Consider the following 20,244-nt stretch of genomic DNA (forward strand, 5'->3'; position numbering starts at 1 on the left):
CTAAGGCAGATTGTTTTCGTAAGTGTGCCGACCCGTGTCCGAGGTTTCTGACACCGGCCGACACACACGAGCTGTGCGTTTTTTGCTTGGGTGAAGAGCACGCACGGGAGGTTCTCGAGGGAGCCCTCTGTGCTAACTGCGAGCGTTTTTCTCTTAAAACGCTCCGCTCTCATCTGGCCCTCTTCTCGAGTGAAGGGGGTTCAGCGTCTGGACCTCACGGCGCGGGTCCCGCTCGTGCCGAGGCCGAGCGGCGACTTACATCATGGGGCTCCCAGATGGAGCTCGTCGATCGCCTCGAGAGGGTTGTTAACCTCTCAGATGATTCGATGGCTGACGAGGGCGAACTGCAGGTCGATGGGGAAGATTACTCACCGACTGTACCTGCAGTTGATGCTCTTCAGGACGCGCAGGAGATGGCTGAGGAGGTTTATGATCAGGTAGATCCTGAACATCCTCAGCCATCCTGCCCCGTGTATGCAGAGCTGGTGGATGTGATGGAGCGCGCTGTCAATAGGCTGCAGCTGCCTTGGCAGCGCGCTAGAGGAGAGATCGCTCGCGGTAGGCTCGACGATCGGTTTCTCCCCGGCCATACACCACCAGCTCAGGTGAGCCTTCCATTCCTTCCTGATCTTCACACGGAGATCGAGAGGGCATGGAAGAGCCCATACTCTGCCCGTATTCACCGACATCAGCGGGCCAGTTTCGCTGATGTCGAGGGGATCAGAGAGCATGGGTACGTGTCAATACCGCCCATTGACGAGACGTTCGCGAACTATCTCGTGTCTGGGCGGGCAGCGACATTGAAAGCTCCAACCCTGCCATCCAAACCGCTGAAAACAACGGCTCGTTTGAATGGCAGAGCATACACGGCAGCAGGTCAGGCCGGTGCTGCACTGCACACCATGGCAGTATTACAGGCGTACCAGGCCGACCTGCTGGGGGATCTCGACCAGGGGGCAGGGATGTCCCCTGAGGCGGTGGCTGAGCTGCGCCGCACCACAGATCTGGCTCTCCGGGCCACCAAGCAAACCGCTGCCGCGATCGGACGGTCGATGGCGGCGATGGTGGCCACGGAGAGGCATCTGTGGTTAAATCTAGCCGACATCGGGGAGAAAGAAAAAGCCTTTCTCCTCGATTCGCCGGTTTCGCCTTCCGAACTCTTCGGCACCTCCGTAGAGGCGGTGGTGGGGAAGTTCAGGGAGGCGAAGACGCGCTCAGCAGCGTTTAAAACTTGTATACCGCTGAGATCCGCGTCCGTACCCCGGCAAGCGGGAGGGCCTGGCCCTTCACGGTCTGAGGACCGTAGGCAGGGTCAGCGAGCCAGTGTCGCCTCTCGTGCGCCCCCTCCCTTGAGGAGCAGGTCGCAGAGAAGGCTTGACTCCCGCAACAGAAGAGATTTGAGGGAGGTTATCCAGCGCAAACGCACACAGCGTCGGTAATGGATAACCTCCCCGGAGGGTCACGAAATCTGCCCTCTCTCTTCTGACCCCCAGGCGTTCATAACATCAGGCCTGGGGATGGGCCTATGATGAGAACTATGTTCTGATGGCCCACCTAGGCTTGGTTAGTGGAAACGCCCCTTTCAGGCATGTAAAGTGGCGGATCCCAGGTTTGTAAAGAACTATCTGGCGAGTCTTCACTTTGCACGCCGCAGGTGAGCTGCTGGTCTTTTCAAAGAGTATTTTTTGTGATTAAAAATAACATATTTCTCTTTACAGACCTCGTTCCCTGTATAGAGTCATGGGGTCATGTCAAGGTAATAAGGTAAGAGAACTTTATTGGATTATCAGGGCCCTGAAGTTCCCCGTTAGGTGGCCAGAACGGTAACTGTGTTAGCCTTCGGGCTGCTAGCCACCTCAGGGTAGAGTGGTTGGTCTCTCTCTTTAAATTGTTTTACTTAGAGTGTTGACTGACGCTAGAGCTTCAGATAGATCTTATGTCCGGCCCACGGGTCCGTTTGACTTCTTCCTGAGTATGTCGCCCCTTGAGCTCTGTTTGGGTTTTCATTAGGCTGAGCGATTCTGCAGCCCTTTGTATGGAATAATACAGACTATATTCTTTAGTAAGGCTGTGGCTCCTCCGAGCCCTCAGATAGATCTATGCTTGCAGGCTGGCCCTCACCAGGGCCGCCTCTGTAGCTGGCCTAGGCTGTGCCAGGGATAATAGAGGCGCTCTGCTAAAAATTTTAGCATTTCTTCCTCTGACCCTTCACTGTGTGAATGTTGGTTTCTAGCATCCCTGTATAAACAGCCTCCTCCCGTGGGAGTCGTTAGGCCAAGGCCCGCCCCCTTCTCTGCATTCTGGGGTGACTAGAGTAATGCAGCGTGGTGCAGAGGATGGTTTGTAAGGACATGGTAGGTCTCAAACAGGCCTCCGTGGTATATATGTCTTTATTGAGCAGGGTTAGGCCGTCTTTCGCTTCACGAAGAAGACTGGGTTTCCTGCCCGTCCCTGCCATGCAGAACTGGCCTACGGATTTAGGCCGCCAGTTTAGGCTTCACTCACCTCGCTGAGCTACTGCTCGAGCGCTAGGTCGTAGGTGGTTGGCTTTCATTCAAGCCCCACTCCCCTAGGTTGGGCACAGATACATTTCTGTCACCCCTAGAGCCGCTGGCAGGCCCGCACCCTGGTAACCTCAGGGTGAGGTGTGAGTATTCCCCTGTGATACAGGGTAGGTCTGAGCACTTCACTCCCAGTTCTGTTTTATCCTACCTCGCACCACTATGGCTCGGGTCGAGTATGAAGTAAGCTTCACTTCTTCTTTGGTCGAAGTACGCTCCCCTGAAGCCAGAGCATTGCCCTGAGCTGACGCCCATGCATAGATGGTAGGCCCCTAACTAATTGGGGCCTCCGTTGAGGCAGAGTGGCGTATGCTGTACTCCCCTTGTTTTAAGGGTGCTAGCTTTCTTGCGGAGTACACTGCCATGGGCAATGTGATTAGGCACCAGGATGCTGTAGGCGCTGTGTAAACAGTTTTTCTGCCAACGAAGGCTGCGCCATTAGGTAGTAGGCCTCAGCAGGCCTCCTTGATTGGACAGCCCCCCAGAGGGCACTGTAGGCCAGCTCACTTTACGTGGTTGGCCTTGGTGGTTCGGGCAGTTGACTCACTGATGGGTAGTAGGCCTTAAACAGGCCTCCTCGGAGGTGAGTCCCAACATTGTGGGACATACCTTATAGCGCTACTGGAAGCCCATTAGTAAATTATGCTGTGTAGTATGGTTTCCAACTGTGTACTTTATGGCAGAATATGACTTGCTATTAGCTAGTAGGCCCGACCAGGCCTCCCTGATAGGCGAGTCCCCAGCTGGCTGGCCTTAGCAGGCCACCTTATACTTTCACCCGGACTCAAGGCTCAAAGCTACCCGTGGTTATCAGGTAGTAGGCCACTCAGGCCTCCCTGAAGGTGAATTCCCACTTAAGATGGTTATCAGGTAGTAGGCCTCACCCGGCCGCCCTGAAGGCGAATTCCCACTTACGTTGGCTATCAGGTAGTAGGCCTCTCTGGGCCTCCCTGAATGTGAGCTCCCAAATATTGTGGCTGTCAGGTAGTAGGCCGCTCTGGGCCTCCCTGGATGTGGGCTCCCAAATATTTTTGGCTGTCAGGTAGTAGGCCTCACCAGGCCTCCCTGAAGGTGAGTTCCCACATACTGTGATTATCAGGTAGTAGGCTCCTCCAGGCCTCCTTGAATGAGAACGGTCAGGTAGTAGGCCTCACCAGGCCTCCCTGAAGGTGAGTTCCCACAGATAGTGGTGACCAGGTAGTAGGCCTCACCAGGCCTCCCTGAAGATGAGCTCCCCACATACTGTGGTTGTAAGGTAACAGGCCTCACCGGGCCTCCCTTAAGGTGAGTTCCCACGTACTGTGGGTATCAGATAGTAGGCCTCTCTTGGCCTCTCTGAAGGTGAGCATCTCACATACTGTGGTTATCAGGTAGTAGGCCTCTCTGGGCCTCCCTGAATGTGAGCTCCCAAATATTGTGCCTGTCAGGTAGTAGGCCTCACCAGGCCTCCCTGAAGGTGAGTTCCCACATGCTGTGATTATCAGGTAGTAGGCTCCTCCAGGCCTCCTTGAATGAGAACGGTCAGGTAGTAGGCCTCACCAGGCCTCCCTGAAGGTGAGTTCCCACAGATAGTGGTTACCAGGTAGTAGGCCTCACCAGGCCTCCCTGAAGGTGAGCTCCCCACATACTGTGGTTGTAAGGTAGCAGGCCTCACCGGGCCTCCCTGAAGGTGAGTTCCCACGTACTGTGGTTATCAGGTAGTAGGCCTCTCTTGGCCTCTCTGAAGGTGAGCATCTCACATACTGTGGTTATCAGGTAGTAGGCCTCTCTGGGCCTCCCTGAAGGTGAGCACCCCACATACTGTGGTTATCAGGTAGTAGGCCTCACGGGCCTCCCTGAGGGTAATTCCCACTTACGTTGGCTATCAGGTAGTAGGCCTCTCCGGGCCTCCCTGTAACGTTCCCTAGTGGTGCTGGGTTTATGAAGCTAGTGGTCACTTGCTATCAGTTTCAGCTAGCCTTAATAGGCAGCTGCTGAAGGCGAGCTTGCGCCCTGGCTCGCTAAAGTGTTCATTCTCTGCTATTGGTTCCCCCCCGGAACCTTTTCTGCCTACAGCCTGGTTTGCCTACCAGGCAGACCTTGTGCTCCCCTCACCGAGGGTCTCTATGAGCATGCGGCTTCCTGAGTCTGGTCAGACGGTCGTAGGCCTCTCGTGAGGCCTCCCAGTTAGATCAGCCCTTAGGCCTTCACAGGCCTCCTCAGTGTTTTGAAACACAGACACTGGGTTGATCCATGGATCGAGTAGAGAACTCCCCTCGCTAGCAAGGGTTGAAAAGCACTATGCTGAGTCATACTCTCCGGGATATCCCGTCTCTGAGATCCGGGCCGAGTGGTTCTCTGCCAGCTTCGCAGTCCCTCGGGTTGGATGCCTTACTTAAGGCATTTGTCCAGAGGCTCTGTCTTCAGACAGACAGGATTTGGCCAGACTAAGTGTCTATGTACTGGCGCCAGGTCAGGCCGTCCTGGTGGCATTTCGGGGTGAGTACGTTCCCCTGAATAGTGACTGGCTGGGGTTCCCTTGGGTTCCCTAGTCACATTCCCTAGAAGGGACCCCTTCTAATTGGAAGCTGAGGTTCCAGGCCCGGAGCCGGCCCAGGTAGACCTTTCATTTAACCATGTTTATGAAGGTTTTTCTGTGACGCTGTAGCTTGGGCTATGACCGTAGGGAATGCTGTCACTGACAGCCCAGTGTGACCTGAGGGTGAGTGGTTCTAGCGTTTCATTTGAAGTTGCTGGTTCTGACAGTTGTCACTGCCACTTGGCATGCACTCCCCTTAGCATGGCGGCGTTGGTATATCGTTCCCCATAACGTCGTTGACGTACTGTTGAGTTCCCTTCGAAAGGGAACGTCTCAGGTTACGACTGTAACCTATGTTCCCTGAGAACAGGGAACGAGACAATACGTCTCCCTGCCATGCCTCGGGGCTTGCCTACCGTACATTCCCTTCAGACGATAAGGTGATTTGTCATGTTTGCAAGGCGCCCCTTTATACTTCCAGGTCGCACGTTAATCATTCACGCTAATGATTCACGGGCTGTCGCCGGTCAATATGATTGACGTGATTTGATAGTGATTTCAGACACCTGTCACGCCTGAGGCGTTCCCCATAATGTCGTTGACGTATTGTCTCGTTCCCTGTTCTCAGGGAACATAGGTTACAGTCGTAACCTGAGACGTTCTCCTCTTCCGACTCCATTGTGACTAATCACGCAAACCGCTTTTTTTTTCGTTTTCATATTGGGCTTCTGTGAAAAACATGGAGTTGCCTTAATTTATTTAGAGAGTGAATAAACTCATGAAACAGAAAAGTATCGTCATGTAATCCATTGATTTCAACAATGTAACTGTATTCTAAATACCAACTATTCAAATTGTAACTGTAACGGAATACAGTTACTCATAATTTGTATTCTGAATACGTAACGCCGGTACATGTATTCCGTTACTCCCCAACACTGCCCTCAGGTAAGGGGCCGGGGCCTTACCTGGCATTGGCTGCGCACTTCTGTCTGTCTAGCCAGACTTGGTGAAATTGGAAGCTTCTGCAAAGGTCAGGTACGGATGCCCTTCCCTTAGGTGGATCTCAAACACGAGATGGTGAAAGAGAGCCCAGAGGACGCTGCAGGCAGTCGTCGAAGGGAAGCTTTAAACTTCTTATCCTCACTTAAGAGATTCATGTTGCGAGCTTGCAAATACATGACAGCTTGTGAAAGTAAACATTTTTCCATTTGTTTAGCTTAAAGTGTAACCTGAAGAAAGCCTGCAGTATTTTTATTATAAAAAGAATCTTGACATACAACGCATAGGTAACACAGAATACTCATTTTCATATATACACGCGGTAAAATAAAAAGATATACAATTTTATTAAAATAATGTCTATTATAATATTAAAGAAGTTTTTAATAGGTTGTGACATTTCTTAGTGTTATGTTGTATTAATTGTGCATTAGTCGCTACTTATTATACGCTGGGAAGGTCAGTTGAGCAACAAGATAGCATCACATCTCAATTCTCACAAGGATGCATTTTGTGTCCCACCATCTTTTCGAGTTTGTTATTTCAAGGTCGCCTGGCAGGACTGGTCTCCACGAAATTGTTGAAACAGCCAGTGTGAGAGATGGTCTGCTCTGTACACGTCTCATGAGTGGTTTCAGTAACTTAAAGTAATAGAGATTTGAGCTGTGTGTCATCTGCACCTTTTCATTCTAACAGTAACAATAGCTGTCATAAGTGACCATAGTATTCCAGTGAAACTGTGGTTACCATTGTAACTTTTGTAAGTCATGCATTAAGACTACCACACACCTGTCACTGTTCCGTGTTCATCACTAATGTAGTGTCCAAATGCCTCCCAGAAGTCCTTATCCTCTGTTTGAAGTAGAGAGTGTAGTGTCACCTTTTGACTTGGTGGTAAATTTGTTACAACAATCCGAAACTTCTCATCCACCAGCCCTCGACTGGGATGGACAGATAATAGTGGACATGTCCTCTTCTGAGTGCTTACAGTCCTATACAGAGATAACAGGAGAGATTGAAACAGTCATGGTTAATATAAACTTGCCTTTTTTCACTTCTACGCAAAGAAACATCTGAAAATACCACCATTCTGAAAGTTACTTCTGGTTTTCCTTAATTTAGCTTGTGTTTATAAAGAATATGGATGATAGCAGGAGAATACTATTCCAAAAGGATTTGAATTCTTTATCTCAGGTTTAGGTGTCAGACTGACAATATCTAATAAATACAACCTTATTTTGTTTCCAACTGGGTTAAGCAGTATTACATGTTTGCTGAAGATCAAAAGATAATTATACAAAAATATAAAAAAATTGATAAGAATATGTTTCCCACATCTCTACTTTAATTTATCTTCTGCATGATTATGGTTCAATTTATTAACGGCAATTTGATCACATGCCTCCTACAAATGTGTTTTGGGAGTAATCTGATCACAAAACAATGTGAATGCCATTGGATCAATTGAATGTAAATGGTGCCATATACTCTGATCATAGATGTTTTAGACATCAGACTCTGATCATTGTGTTAGAGTGTCCATTTAGAAACTGTCATATACGATTACATGTGCAAAAAATTAGATGTTAAATGGTAGCCATGGCCTTTACCGTAGGTAAAAACCCTTTAAAAAATGTTATGAGTTAAAGTTGTATAATAGTATTTAGTGGGTTTAACTCTAATATGAAATGTGTTTAACAGTGAGAATTTATACTAATCAAATTACTTACCTTAAAGATATCAGGTTGCTCACACAGCTTAATTGTTTTAATGCTGTCACACATCCCATATACAGAAGTTTAGAATTAAAAAATGCTGTAGTGAAATTCCTCATAATTGTTGTGACAGTTCTTCAGGCCAAGGAGAAGACAGAGGTGTACTTTTTTCCAACAGTTCTCTCAATAAAACAAACACTGACCCTTCAATTTAACAGTTCCTTTGGCTTTGTTCTCCACAGAGACGCACACAGACACGAGTTCACCAAGTTTTCTCTCACCTTCCCCAGTTACTGTGGCTTTTATCCTGTTGCTCTAAGCCAATTACTGGGAAACTGGTATTAATCATGCTGTACTGACCTTCTTATTCACCACTCCTCTCCTGGCTCAGGTCCCCAAGTGGGTCCAAAAGAACAGGATTGAAAACCACTGGATTAGAGTGACTGGCTAGCATGAGTAGACATAGGAAAATAACCTTGCAACGAAACAGAGGAGACTAAATTGCAGACTAATCAACAGAAACAGATGGACAATGGCGCAATGTTCTAATTAGACTGAATGCATTTGAAAATATTAAATTGTGAAAATACTGTACAGCTCGTCAAACAAAGACTTGCAGTTCACCAGCAACCACTCCGCAAACACAGCAAATTCCTCCCGACTCCAGTCCCGCTCTATAGTTTTTCACATTAGAAAAGTGGTTTCACTCAGAAATATGTCACAATACAAAGTCAAGTAGGCCATAACTTCCACTACATGGTGACTTTTAATTTGCTCAGCAGGATTAATGAGATGACGTGGAACAACAACAACAACAAAAACTTGGTTAAAACAAGCCTAAGATATTGACTTAATGACATACAGTCCAGTTTTTTGTTGGACTCTGCCCTTTTTGGACCATCAGTAGGCTGAACAGTTCGTGTTACAATGTAGGGTTATTTCCAGCGTGGGGCCAGTTTACATTGGGAAGGAGCAGGATCATTCAACCAAACCAAGTCTCCCTCATTGTATGAGGTGCTATTAGGTCTTTTTGTCATATTGAGCTTTTTGCTGATCAAAGCTAACAGGACTGTTACATTGTTACGTCACAGTGTATACAAATAGCAAATTACTCATTTTGAGACAGTTTATGAGCCATGGGGAATATAAAAAAAGGAGTGGGTGGATTTTTACCATTATAGGGTTGTTGTGTACACACCTCCACAACACACAATTTTCACACAGTTTCAAACACAATGTAAAAGGGAATTTTGCGACTGAATCTTTCGATTAAACCATTTCCGTCAGGATGATAAGGAGTCCTAATTCTGGTGGCACCCAACTTGGAACACAACTCCTTGTTTAGACCTGTCTAAAACTTGCAGCCTTGATCTGTATGATGGCATTCAGGAACACCATGCTCTGTGACATACTGTTCCGTTACAGCTCTCTGATCTTTCATAGGGTACACTTTTTCCTACTTAGTGAAATAGTTTTGGAGAACAAGGACATATTTATTTCCTGATGGTGTGACAGGATGTTCAGTAATATCAGCTGCCACCTTTCTAAAGGGTGATTGGCATGAATAGTAATATGTAGGGGAGATACTCGGTGTGAGGACAGAAGTTTAAAGGCCTGGGTGTGGCTTGCTTGGGAGTACATGGTCTTATAGACATTGCCCTCTGTTTGTTTGTCAGCCAACTTTGGTTTGCTTTCATTAAGTTTGCATTACCTTTTCTAACAGTTTGTTTTCTCAGTAATCAAACCTAGTAAACAACAAGAAATGCACTTGCAACTTTGTGGACAATGGATTTTTTAAATAATGGAAGTGTCTAACCCCTCAGCAGACATGATATGACTAACATGACAATTTGATTAAAGATAGTCACTAGAACAACAAAGCAATATTAAAATCTATTATATTTATATACAAATTAATTTATAGCTGGTTCTTGTAAAATGTAATTTAGTTACTTAGTTACTATCTACCTGGTCAAGAGGCCTTAGACAGGACAGTGCAGATGTGACATGATTAAACTTCTTTTATTTGCACATCCCTGAAATGAAATATTTTAAAATACATCACAATTAGAACGTAGACATTCTGTTTCAGTTTTCTTTGGTTTTTATGGATTTAGTATATTGTCATGATACCTGTCTGTGTGAACTTTTATGTTATTTCCTGTTTTGCGGCATGTTTTGTAGTTCTTTGTAATTTTTCTTGTTAATTAGTTAATGATTGTTCCCAGGTGTGTGTTGTTTGCCAGTCACCCCTTGTGTATGTATACCCCAGTGTTTCTCATGGTCCTTGTCTGGTGTTGTCCTATGGATGTTACGTGTGTGCTTGTTGTCAGTTTTGTTTGCCTTCCTTGCCTGTGTGTAGATTTATCAATTTTGCCTGGATTTACTTTTATTATGTTTGTTTGAATAAATGTTTGCTGCATCTCGCTCTCTGACTCATCCCTGCTCACACATTACATATATATTTCATTACAAACATTGATTTGCAGTTATTTGTAAATTTGACAATTTAAGGGAAATAAAATAAAATGACAGATATTATTGTCACGGTGGTCATTGTAGTAACGAGCACGAAGAAGAAGATGAAGGCAATCAGTTAACATCTAATCAATCCAACAGGGTATTCCACAAAACATATAAAACACATCCAAAACTGACGACACCGGACACTGAACGGGAACAAATCAAATCGTGACAACAAATGAGTGACGAAGGCAGATGATGACGAAACATAGCGAATCCAAACTAACGTGATTGTGACAGAATGCCCCCTCCAGGTAGGCGCGACCTTGCGCTGTGGAGAAGAGTCGGTGAAGAGGATAAGGGGATGGTGAAGGGATGCTCAAGGTGCCTGGCGAAGGGATTGCACTGACAGGCAGCAGGAGGCTCTGGAGCTGGACGGACGACCGGGAGGAGTCCAGGATGGTGATGATGGTGGAGTGAGCTAAGGGATGACCTTGAGCAGGGGATGATTGTTCTTCATCCAGGCCACAGCCAGGGGAGTGCCCCATGGCGGCATTGATGGAGGGAGGAGCAATGGAGGAATGCTGATGAGGGCCGCCATGAGGATGACTGGAGACAATGATGGCAAGGTTGCATGGAGCCCACCGGCAGCCGATGAGCCGAGGTGGTGGAGAGATGGTGAAGATGATGGAGCCACAGCGACAACCACCTGAGAGGGAGGTGGGGGTATGGAGGTCTGAGGCCGAGTTGGAGCGACCGAGGGCAGAGGTGGAGCCTGAGGTAGGGAGGAGAAAGTCGCAGCCGAAGGGATGGTGAAGGACCAGAGAGCAGTGGACGGACCACAGCGGAGGCGACGCAATGTCTGACCCAGGCGGATCCAAATTACCGAGGGAGTCTGGCATGGCTGAATGGCCGATGGTCCACGCTGAGGAGGGGGGAAGGAGCGCAGGAGCCAGGGCGACAGGTCGAGGCGGATCATAGCGCACCGAGGCTGGGGCGGAGCCTCTGGCTCCTCATGCCCAGGAGGAGATGGCTTCCGACTGGTCCAAGATGGTGCCACATTACTGAGAGGAGGCAGTGGTGGTACTGGGGGACTGAAGGGAGACAGTGATAACTGGGAGGCACAGATGGCTGAAGACTGGGAAATAGATTGAAGTCCAATGTAAAAACCAAAAAAAAAATAAAAAAAATAGAGTGTTCAAAATAGTCTCGAGAGGTGGTGGAAGAGGGGGGGCTGGGCGGGGCCACCGAGACAGGCAGAAGACAAACTGGTTAGGGAAACAGTACTGGGGCTAGAAACATATCCTCTCCAAAGTCAAAATTTAACAGTGTCTCAGCCAACAAGTCACAGAAGAGGGAGGGTGGTGGTTGGGGCTCACTTCCGAACCCTCAAGGTCTATCAACACTCCCTCTACGATGGATGCAAAAGGCAATGACAAAATAATCACAACTGAAACTTTATTATGCCACCACACCATATTTCAACCCATTCTCACTACCAAGGCGTCACAATGAAGACGCCAAAGGCACCCTTCTGCGTCACTCTTTGGACGAATTAGGAACTCCATTGCTTTCAATGGGAAACCTGTGGCATCAACAACAGACGTGAAATTTATCAGTAGGAAATCAGTAAGAAATCTCATTCCGAAAAGATTGTGATATTTGGCATCAGTTCACATGTACCAGATTAAGTAGTCGTAAATAAGCTGTCCTTAGGCCTATGTTTGTTATTATAATGTATTTTCTGTTTGTCGATATTAATCAGATTAGCTCCCTCATGTTCAGTCCCTGCATTATACCTGTCATCTCCACGGAGGCTTTGTGTTTCATTGCTTTCTTTCAACACCTTATTAAACTACGATGATTAAACAATGCCTGTCACGTGACGTGCTATATACCTTCAACCAGTTAATCATTTATATCAGGTTCAAAGTTGTATAATTAGTTCTAAAGTGGTATTTGTAGTAGAAGCACAGTAAAAACAACACTTGCTTTTACCACAGTAACCTTAGTTTTACTGTGATAGGTGTAGTAAAAGGATAGTAACCTCACAACTTACCATGCTTTTCCCTCAGTATTGGTAGTTTTAAAGTAATATTTGTTGTAAATGCATAGTAACCACAACACTTACCATGCTTTTAATGCCTAATAATTTAAAATCCAAAAAATGTGAGGTAAATCTGTAGTTTTTCCTATAAATAATCCTATATATTATACATAATGACATTTTCTTTTTTCAAAAGGGCCTTTTGGTAAAAAAAAGTAAACTGAGGAGAGCTGCAAAGGCAAATATTTGCAATGGTATGTATGTGCTGGTTTTAACCCTTAATCAAACATTATATCAAGCATTTGTTGTTTTTTAAACCTTTTCTTACAAAACCCATAGCCCATTCAGTACAAACATAGTCTCAAAGTCTTAATAATTCACAAGATTTAACAAGTTGTCAAATTCGTTCTATACTCGTACATATTTGTATACTTGTACATAATCCTGCAGCTTTTACTCCTACTGCTGTCATTGGCTATTGCCTCAGTTTCTGTACATATTTATCGCGATATTTGTAAATCAGTTGCGCCCCTTCTTGGAAAGTAGGCGTTCATACGTTCATGACATCAAGGCTAGATTATTGTAATGCTATTATTCGTGGTTGCCCTACACACTTAATAAACAGCTGGTCCAAAATACAAAAGCTAGAGTTCTTACCAGAACCAGGAAGTATGACCATATCAGCCCGGTTTGTTAAAAATAATGCTGATTACTTACAAAGCACTAAATGGTTTAGCTCCCCAGTACTAGAGCGAGCTCTGGACATGACGACAACACAGTCCTGAAGTGTCAGCTAATCTCTCCCTTTTGAAGGCCCCCCTCTCCTTACCTTTACCTCTGTACAAATAAAACGTCAGGATAATTCCGGTTCCGGCATACAGCTCATGAAAACCCAAAATCTCAAAAAATTAGCATATCATGAAAAGGGTCTCTAAACGAGCTATTAACCTAATCATCTGAATCAACTAAGAAAGTCTAAACACCTGCAAAAGATTCCTGAGGCTTTTAAAAACTCCCAGCCTGTTTCATTACCCGCAGTCACCTCTCAGATATCAAATACAGACATTAGACAATACATGAAAGGAACATTTCAGTAATCACACTGGTAACTTCTTTAACTAATAATAATCCAGAAATTAAATGTTTCCCAAAATCAATCCCCCTTTGAAAGTTTTTATTTCGCTGTTTTAGCAAATGGAAACACCTAAAATTTATTTGATCCCTACAGATGTTTACCCAATTATCTATTCAGACCTATTCCGGCAAAGTAACTTATCACCTATTCTCTCTTATTAGAGAACAACTATTACAACTATTACAATTTTTTAGCATCTATGATGTCTGTCTTAGAATTTTAAAACCCTCAAGTTTCTTCAATAATAGTCCCTAAATTATTTATTATTTTTACAGTAATGTACCTAGTTAGAGTCCCTATACTCTACAGAATTAAAAGATTTTCTTCTTCTCAATTGATGTGTACCTGAAATATTTTCAAATTAATCAGTAATTGATCAAATCATGAGATCTATCTCAATACTCAATCGTACATTTTTATTGAACAAAATAAAACATCAACAAACATCACACAAATAAGATTAAACCATTAATTTGTCCAGATGTTTCTCCAGATGTGTTGATCATCTCGTTGCCGCATTGACATTCCATCTTCACTCTTTGTGAACCGTTGCAACGGGCATCTATTAACTCATCTGCTTGTCTCGCCGGTCGTCCTTATTTGATGAGACTTGTGAAATTTCATGTTAAACAGTAACAAGACAATATTTTATACATTTGGAACAGAATCAGTTCTCTTCGATGAGATCCATCATGACATTCTGTAAAAGGAAAAAGTTAAGTATGGGGAGGACAGGGCAAGCTTGCTCTCTGCCTTCCCAAAGTTATACGCTGCGCATGTGTGGCATTGTTTCTTTCTGTCACAACAATAACCCATCTCAGGATAGTTAGCCAAAATCATCTATTGCTGTTATTTTATTGGGCATATTTTTATTCCCCCTTTGGGGTCGTATTTTAACCTGTGGGCGTATTTTAGCCTTTTGGCGTATTTTACCCCGTGTGCATATTTTAACCTGTGGGCCCACTCAATAAATTTAGATACAGCTGTTTTAATTGACATTTAATTGTCTTAGAAAACCATATTTCACACACCCACTTTCACACACCTTCACACACCCCTCTCTGGCCAGAGAATAATACCTTCTTGTCTGCCTTAGCAGTTTATGAAATGAATATGGAATCATACGTATATTAGGAGTGGAATATCACCAAATCCGAACGGTAACAACTTTTACGACAGAAGCAACTGAATGTAGACACAAGGTGGCATTCCCCTTGTGACAGTGTCTAATGTTAGGATATTAATTTTCAATTGTCTGATGCAGTCGCCATGTGATTGAGTTTAACACAGTGAACTTAAACCTAACCTTTCAAAATCAAATAGATTAAACACTTTAAAATAATTGTATAGACCTACAGTTGCAGTTGAGAAAGTCAGTTTTAATTTCTCAAATGCAATTTGTCATTCATTTCACGATTTCAATTTTTCAACCTTTTTGTCGTTGCTCATAAGCTATTTAAAAGAAGATTTGGAAATCTTCACACAATCTTGGATCCATGGACAAAAACAAAAAAACATTTCCATCTCGTACTGCTGGCGATGACAGCATGTGATTTCAAAAGTTTTGAATTTTAGATTCATTGTTTCTATTGAATCTAGAAAATTACCTTTAAATTAAATGGAGTGACCAATATTGTTGCTTTCCTGGCACTATTTGAAAAATGCTGGAAAAGTGGGCAGAGCCCAGTGGAGGGGGTAGTGCACCTGAGATGCATCTCTTCGTATGGAACCAACCTACGTCACTAACCACCGCAACCACCAATAGGAAAATTCAACTACAGTAGCCACTGTTCAACCTGAAGAGGCCAGCACTCACACTTTTATGTTTGATCCTGTGTATTTTATGATAGAACCAACGGTCAATGTAACCTCACCTATACCATATTTGGTCTCTATAAATTGGTACTTTGAAGATTAAAATTACTGTGTACATGATATGTCGATAACAACAACATATTAGTATTACAAGAATCTTTCATAGTTTCTTCATCAGCAACCAATCCAGCTGCACATGCAAATGAGCACGCTTGAAACAAAGATCCATAAATCAAATTCTCCCGCTTGGAAACTCCAACTTTCATATTGGTCAAGTCAACCCTGAGAGGTGGGACCTTTCTCTGGCTTTAAATTGCACCTCCACAAGCCCTTCCCTCTCTTTTGGCCTTCTCGGTACGTTCGAGGTACTGTGCTGTCCTGCATGGCCTCAACAGGCAGACTCACAACCAGCCATGTGCTCATTCAGGAGAGAGAGGACTCTCTCAACCACAACAGAATCAAGGACAACCTCAGGAGTTTGGCACAATGTCTTCATTCAATGCAGAAGAAGTCCATCGCAACTCCCACCATTTGCTCTGCATGTCCTCTCAGGCCCAGGGCAGGCAGGCCACAATCTGCATTCCAGCCATGAGAACAGAGTCGAACTAACCATGCAAGTTCATCATATCTTCTTCATCCAACGGAGAAGAAAACAATTGCAAATTCTACATTTGACACTCACAAAACCATCAACAACTTCAAGAATTGAGTCCACTGCAAAGGCCATGCAAGTATACATTTAATGAGGGCCTTTGAAAATGATAAACTGATGGTTCTTTCATTTTCAATTAATCTTTTCCGTAGCTTCATTTAATTTCCGGTTTCATTCTGTCATTTACCATCTACCCCTGTATGTGTAATTGTTTGTATGTTAGTTATCTGTTCATGATTTTGTTAATAAAACTTGTGCATAATATGTATTTGGTTCTGATCCTCTGCTTGCAGCAAAGTTTATTTTACGATCTTGATCCTGTTACATGCTCTAAGCGCTGTACATGCTAAGAAATAATTGTTTTTCTGTGGCCATGAAAGATACCCTTTCTTAGAATAAATGAATAATCAAAAGAGTTCGTTGGATGAACTGATTAATTGATTGTAATATTAATTTAGCTACATCAAGTTAATCCAATTAACTGACCCAAATATTCATAATTAATCACAACAAGTTATGAGTTATTATTAATATTTCCCCTTTGAGCTAACTCGTTACATTGCGATTCTGTTTTTCCAGAGATTTTGAAAAATTATATTCTTCCGGAATCTTTAGATGAGTCTAAAATTAGTTGGATTTCATCCGTTTGCTTCGATCTTGCTGCTGATTTGCCCGTCTCACGTGAAACTCTGAATGAAGCTCAGAGAAATGATCCATCATTAGACAAATGTCGTGCGAGTGCTGAAAATAATCCATCGTTGCTGCGTAATCAACAGTTTTACTGGAACGATATTGTGCTCATGCGTAAGTGGAGTAGATCACTAAATCCTGAGCAGACGGAAGACTGGAATGCGGTGCATCAAATTGTGGTGCCTTTGAAATTTCGACCACATATTTTAAGTCTGGCCCATGACTATTCTTGGTCTGGACACCTTGGGATAACCAAGACCTATAAATGGGTGCTCCAACATTATTTCTGGCCAGGTTTAAAAACTGATGTCGCAAAGCATTGTAAAGCATGCCATATTTGTCAGGTCAGTGGGAAACCTAATCATGTGGTACCACCTGCTCCTCGTTGTCCTATTCCTGCAGTCGGCGAAACATTCAAGCGTGTTCTCGTTGATGGTGTGGGTCCACTTCCTCATGCTAATTCTGGTAGTCAATATTTATTGACAATCATCTGCGTAGCTACACATTTTCCAGAATCCATCCCATTACGGAACATAACTGCTAAGACGGTAACTAAAGCTTTAACAAAATTTGTTACGACTTTTGGGTTGCCGAAAACTGTCCAAACCGATCAGGGTTCAAATTTCCTGTCTCACATTTTTCGTAACTCGTTAAAGGCTCTTGGGGTGTCTCACGTCGTGTCAAGTGCCTATCAACCTGTGTCGCAGAGGCTTTGGGGCGCTGGCATCAAACATTAAAATCTGCGCTGAGCAAGTATTGCATAGAGACTGGAAATGAGTGGGATGATGGAGTTCCATTAGTCTTATTTGCGCTGCGTGAGGGGCGACAGGACTCGCTTGGGTTTAGTCCATCAGAGCTGGTGTTCGGGCATAATGTCCGTGAACCTTTCAAAATGTTGAAGGAGGAAGTTCTCTGTACAGGTTCGTCCGCGAACACAAACGTTTTTGATTTGGTCTCACTTACTCGTGAGCACTTGCGTAACGCTTGTACTGTGGCGAAGGAAGCACTTTCTCTTTCACAAAAGAAAATGAAAGAAAGAAAAACCGCTTTGATAAAAAGGCAGTTGTGCGCAATTTTCTGCCAGGAGAGCAAGTTTTAATGTTGTTTCCCATTCATGGGTCAACTCTTTCTGTGCGTTTTTCGGGTCCTTATAGGATCAAGAGTAAGTTGAGTGAGACTGATTACATCTAATACACTCCAGAACAGAGATGAAAAACTCGCTTATGTCACGTGAATATTTTAAAACCATATTTATGTCATGCTGAATCAAAAGACAATACTGTTGAGAGTTCAAATGCATCTCCTATACAGATCCTTGTTTTATTTCGGACTTTGTCACGAAGTATTTCGGATTCATAATGAGTTTATGAGTTTATCAGTTTATCTGATTCACAACGTTAAACTTTTTTTTTTAACCGATTCCGACACGTTTGTAGCTGCAGCTGTGGTAACTAGAGCAGAGCTGGCAACCCGGATGCCGCAACACTACTTACTTCGTGATTGGTAGATAGGTGGAGGGTGACGCATCAGACCAAAACACAACATGACAACATCAACATCAGTTGAGGGCTGCAACTTCACTTTTTAAATGACAATATCCTGGCCGGACTACTGTTGTCAGTGATATAAGTATTTGAAATGAACATGATTTCTTGATGTCTATTGACATATCAGGGCCATTTTATGATTAATTTAAATACATTTCTTACATACAGCTCCTTTAATGGTTCAGCCGTATAATTTAGAGATCCATGACAAAAGAGGATCTGACAACTTGGTCTGTTTCTGTGCTCTGATTAGTTTCTTTCTCTTCTGAGTGTTAGGCTCCACCCCTGCGCACCTGTGTCCCGTTGGTCTTATGGCTCCTGCTGATTGTGGAGTGTGAAACAGAATGAGGCACGCAGCGGTGAATCCCGTGAGCGTCATGATGCCCAGCCAGCTGTTTGAAGACAAGTTGTGTTTTATTTGATGTTTTTCTGATCTATTTGTTAGTCTGTTAAGTATATTTTGATTTCTGTATAATTTAAGTGTTATTTTCATCTGTTGAGAGTTGGTGAATGAGATATGTGAGTTCGGCATTCATTAATTAACCTTGTAATAAATGTTTAAACTGCACTTTGTCTCGTGTGTCCTTTTACGTTGCTTACCCCTTTTCCAACAAGCATTTAAAAACAGGGGTTCGTAACACTAATGATCTTTGCAACAGAAGTGAATCAATCATTACTAACTTTAGCTGGACAATAACTTTATTCTAGAGCTGCTGTAATGGCAAAACAATCTCTGTTACTGTAATTTCCTATTATCACTGTTAAGCTGCTTTGAAACAAACTATATTGTTAAAAGCACTACATAAATAAAGGTGACGGTCAGCACAGTATAATGCAAACGTGTAAAGTTTGTAAACAGGATTTATTGAACACTTAAAGTTATTCAGCAGAAGAGCAGGTGAATGGTTGACGATGAAAGTAGATATGTTGACTGAATTGACTGAGTTTCTTATCTGGTTGCAGTTTAGGATGACGGAGATCTGGATGGAAGAAAGAATTCTGACGAAGGTGAACTGGAATAGAGCTTCGCTTGAAGACGGGCATCAAGAGGTGTATATATTCGTGAGAAGAGTCAGGTAAGTCTTTCAGTAGCAAATTAATGACAAGACCAGACAATGTAGTGCTGTGGATGTGGTGACTATAAAGTGCTGGTGATTAGCTGTGCTGAGTGCAGGCAGGTGATGGTGACAGGTGATGGTGATTAGTCTTCGGGAGACAGGGAATGAGTGGGCGGAGTGTAGAGGTCTGATGCTGTAGGTGTTGACTCCGTGACAGTGACTTGAAGAGTATCAAATGTTATGTGACAGTGGAGTTCTAATTTGGAATTGTTATGGCGGACCAGTGTTCAAAAGTTCTAAATGCAGTGTTTGGGCAATTCAGTGTCAGGTAATTGAACTGGAACCAGAAGTAAGAAAAAGTCACATTTTTATATTGGCGTTATGGTTTGGGCCAAGTAAACCATCAGGACCGGCGAGTGCACTTCTGCCGCTCTAGGCGAAAAACAATTGTGTTATTTGCAATGTAGGCTATACCAGCAACAACACACAAAGACCAATATGCCATACAGCCTACATATAAAGCAAAACCAGCAACAACACACAAAGACCAATATGCCATATAACGCAAAGCCAGCAACAACACACAAAGACCAAGCCATAGGCCTACATATAACGCAAATAGTGTGCAACGCGCGTGTGTCCAAAATGTCAACAATATTAAAGTTTATGCAGGAGGCAAATGCCAGCTGGCATTTTTTCTAAGGAGTCATGACAGGACTTTTCCAAATAATCACATTTCACCTCCTCAAATTACTGTTGCAAATCTCTTTACACCACTTTCTTATGTGCGTAAAACACACACAAATGAAATGTCCGCAAACACATTATATCATCAGCAGGTTCAGCATCTTAAATAACGACTAGGAGCAAATAAAGCTTAACTTACGTTTCAGAAACGCGCACGCCTTATGTCACGTGACGCAATGAACGGCTCACCCATGAACGTAAGTCTCGGAAGGTAAAGTAATTAGCCTATTTATGTTCCCTGTAAATAATTTTTTACTGCATTATGATTTCTTAATTCAGAATATGATCAACATT

At 43.8% G+C, this 20,244-nt stretch overlaps 1 protein-coding gene across 1 annotated transcript in view; it reads right to left on the minus strand.

Annotated features, from left to right (window-relative positions):
• Nucleotides 1–8,075, minus strand: part of LOC143741674 (peroxisomal succinyl-coenzyme A thioesterase-like) — a 58,319-nt gene extending 50,244 nt beyond the window's left edge. The window contains exons 1-2 of the mRNA XM_077233978.1: nt 7,812–8,075; nt 6,871–7,073 (exon numbers count right to left, since the gene is read on the minus strand). Of these exons, the coding sequence (XP_077090093.1) occupies nt 6,871–7,073; nt 7,812–7,915 (307 nt within the window). The 5' untranslated portion in view covers nt 7,916–8,075. The remainder of the gene's footprint in view (nt 1–6,870; nt 7,074–7,811) is intronic.
• Between the last annotated feature and the right edge of the window lie 12,169 nt (nt 8,076–20,244).

This window comes from Siphateles boraxobius, unplaced genomic scaffold (genome assembly GCF_051911475.1).
Source record: "Siphateles boraxobius isolate OS27281-9 unplaced genomic scaffold, OSU_SipBor_1 19, whole genome shotgun sequence".
In the NCBI taxonomy this organism is placed as follows: Eukaryota; Metazoa; Chordata; class Actinopteri; order Cypriniformes; family Leuciscidae; genus Siphateles; species Siphateles boraxobius.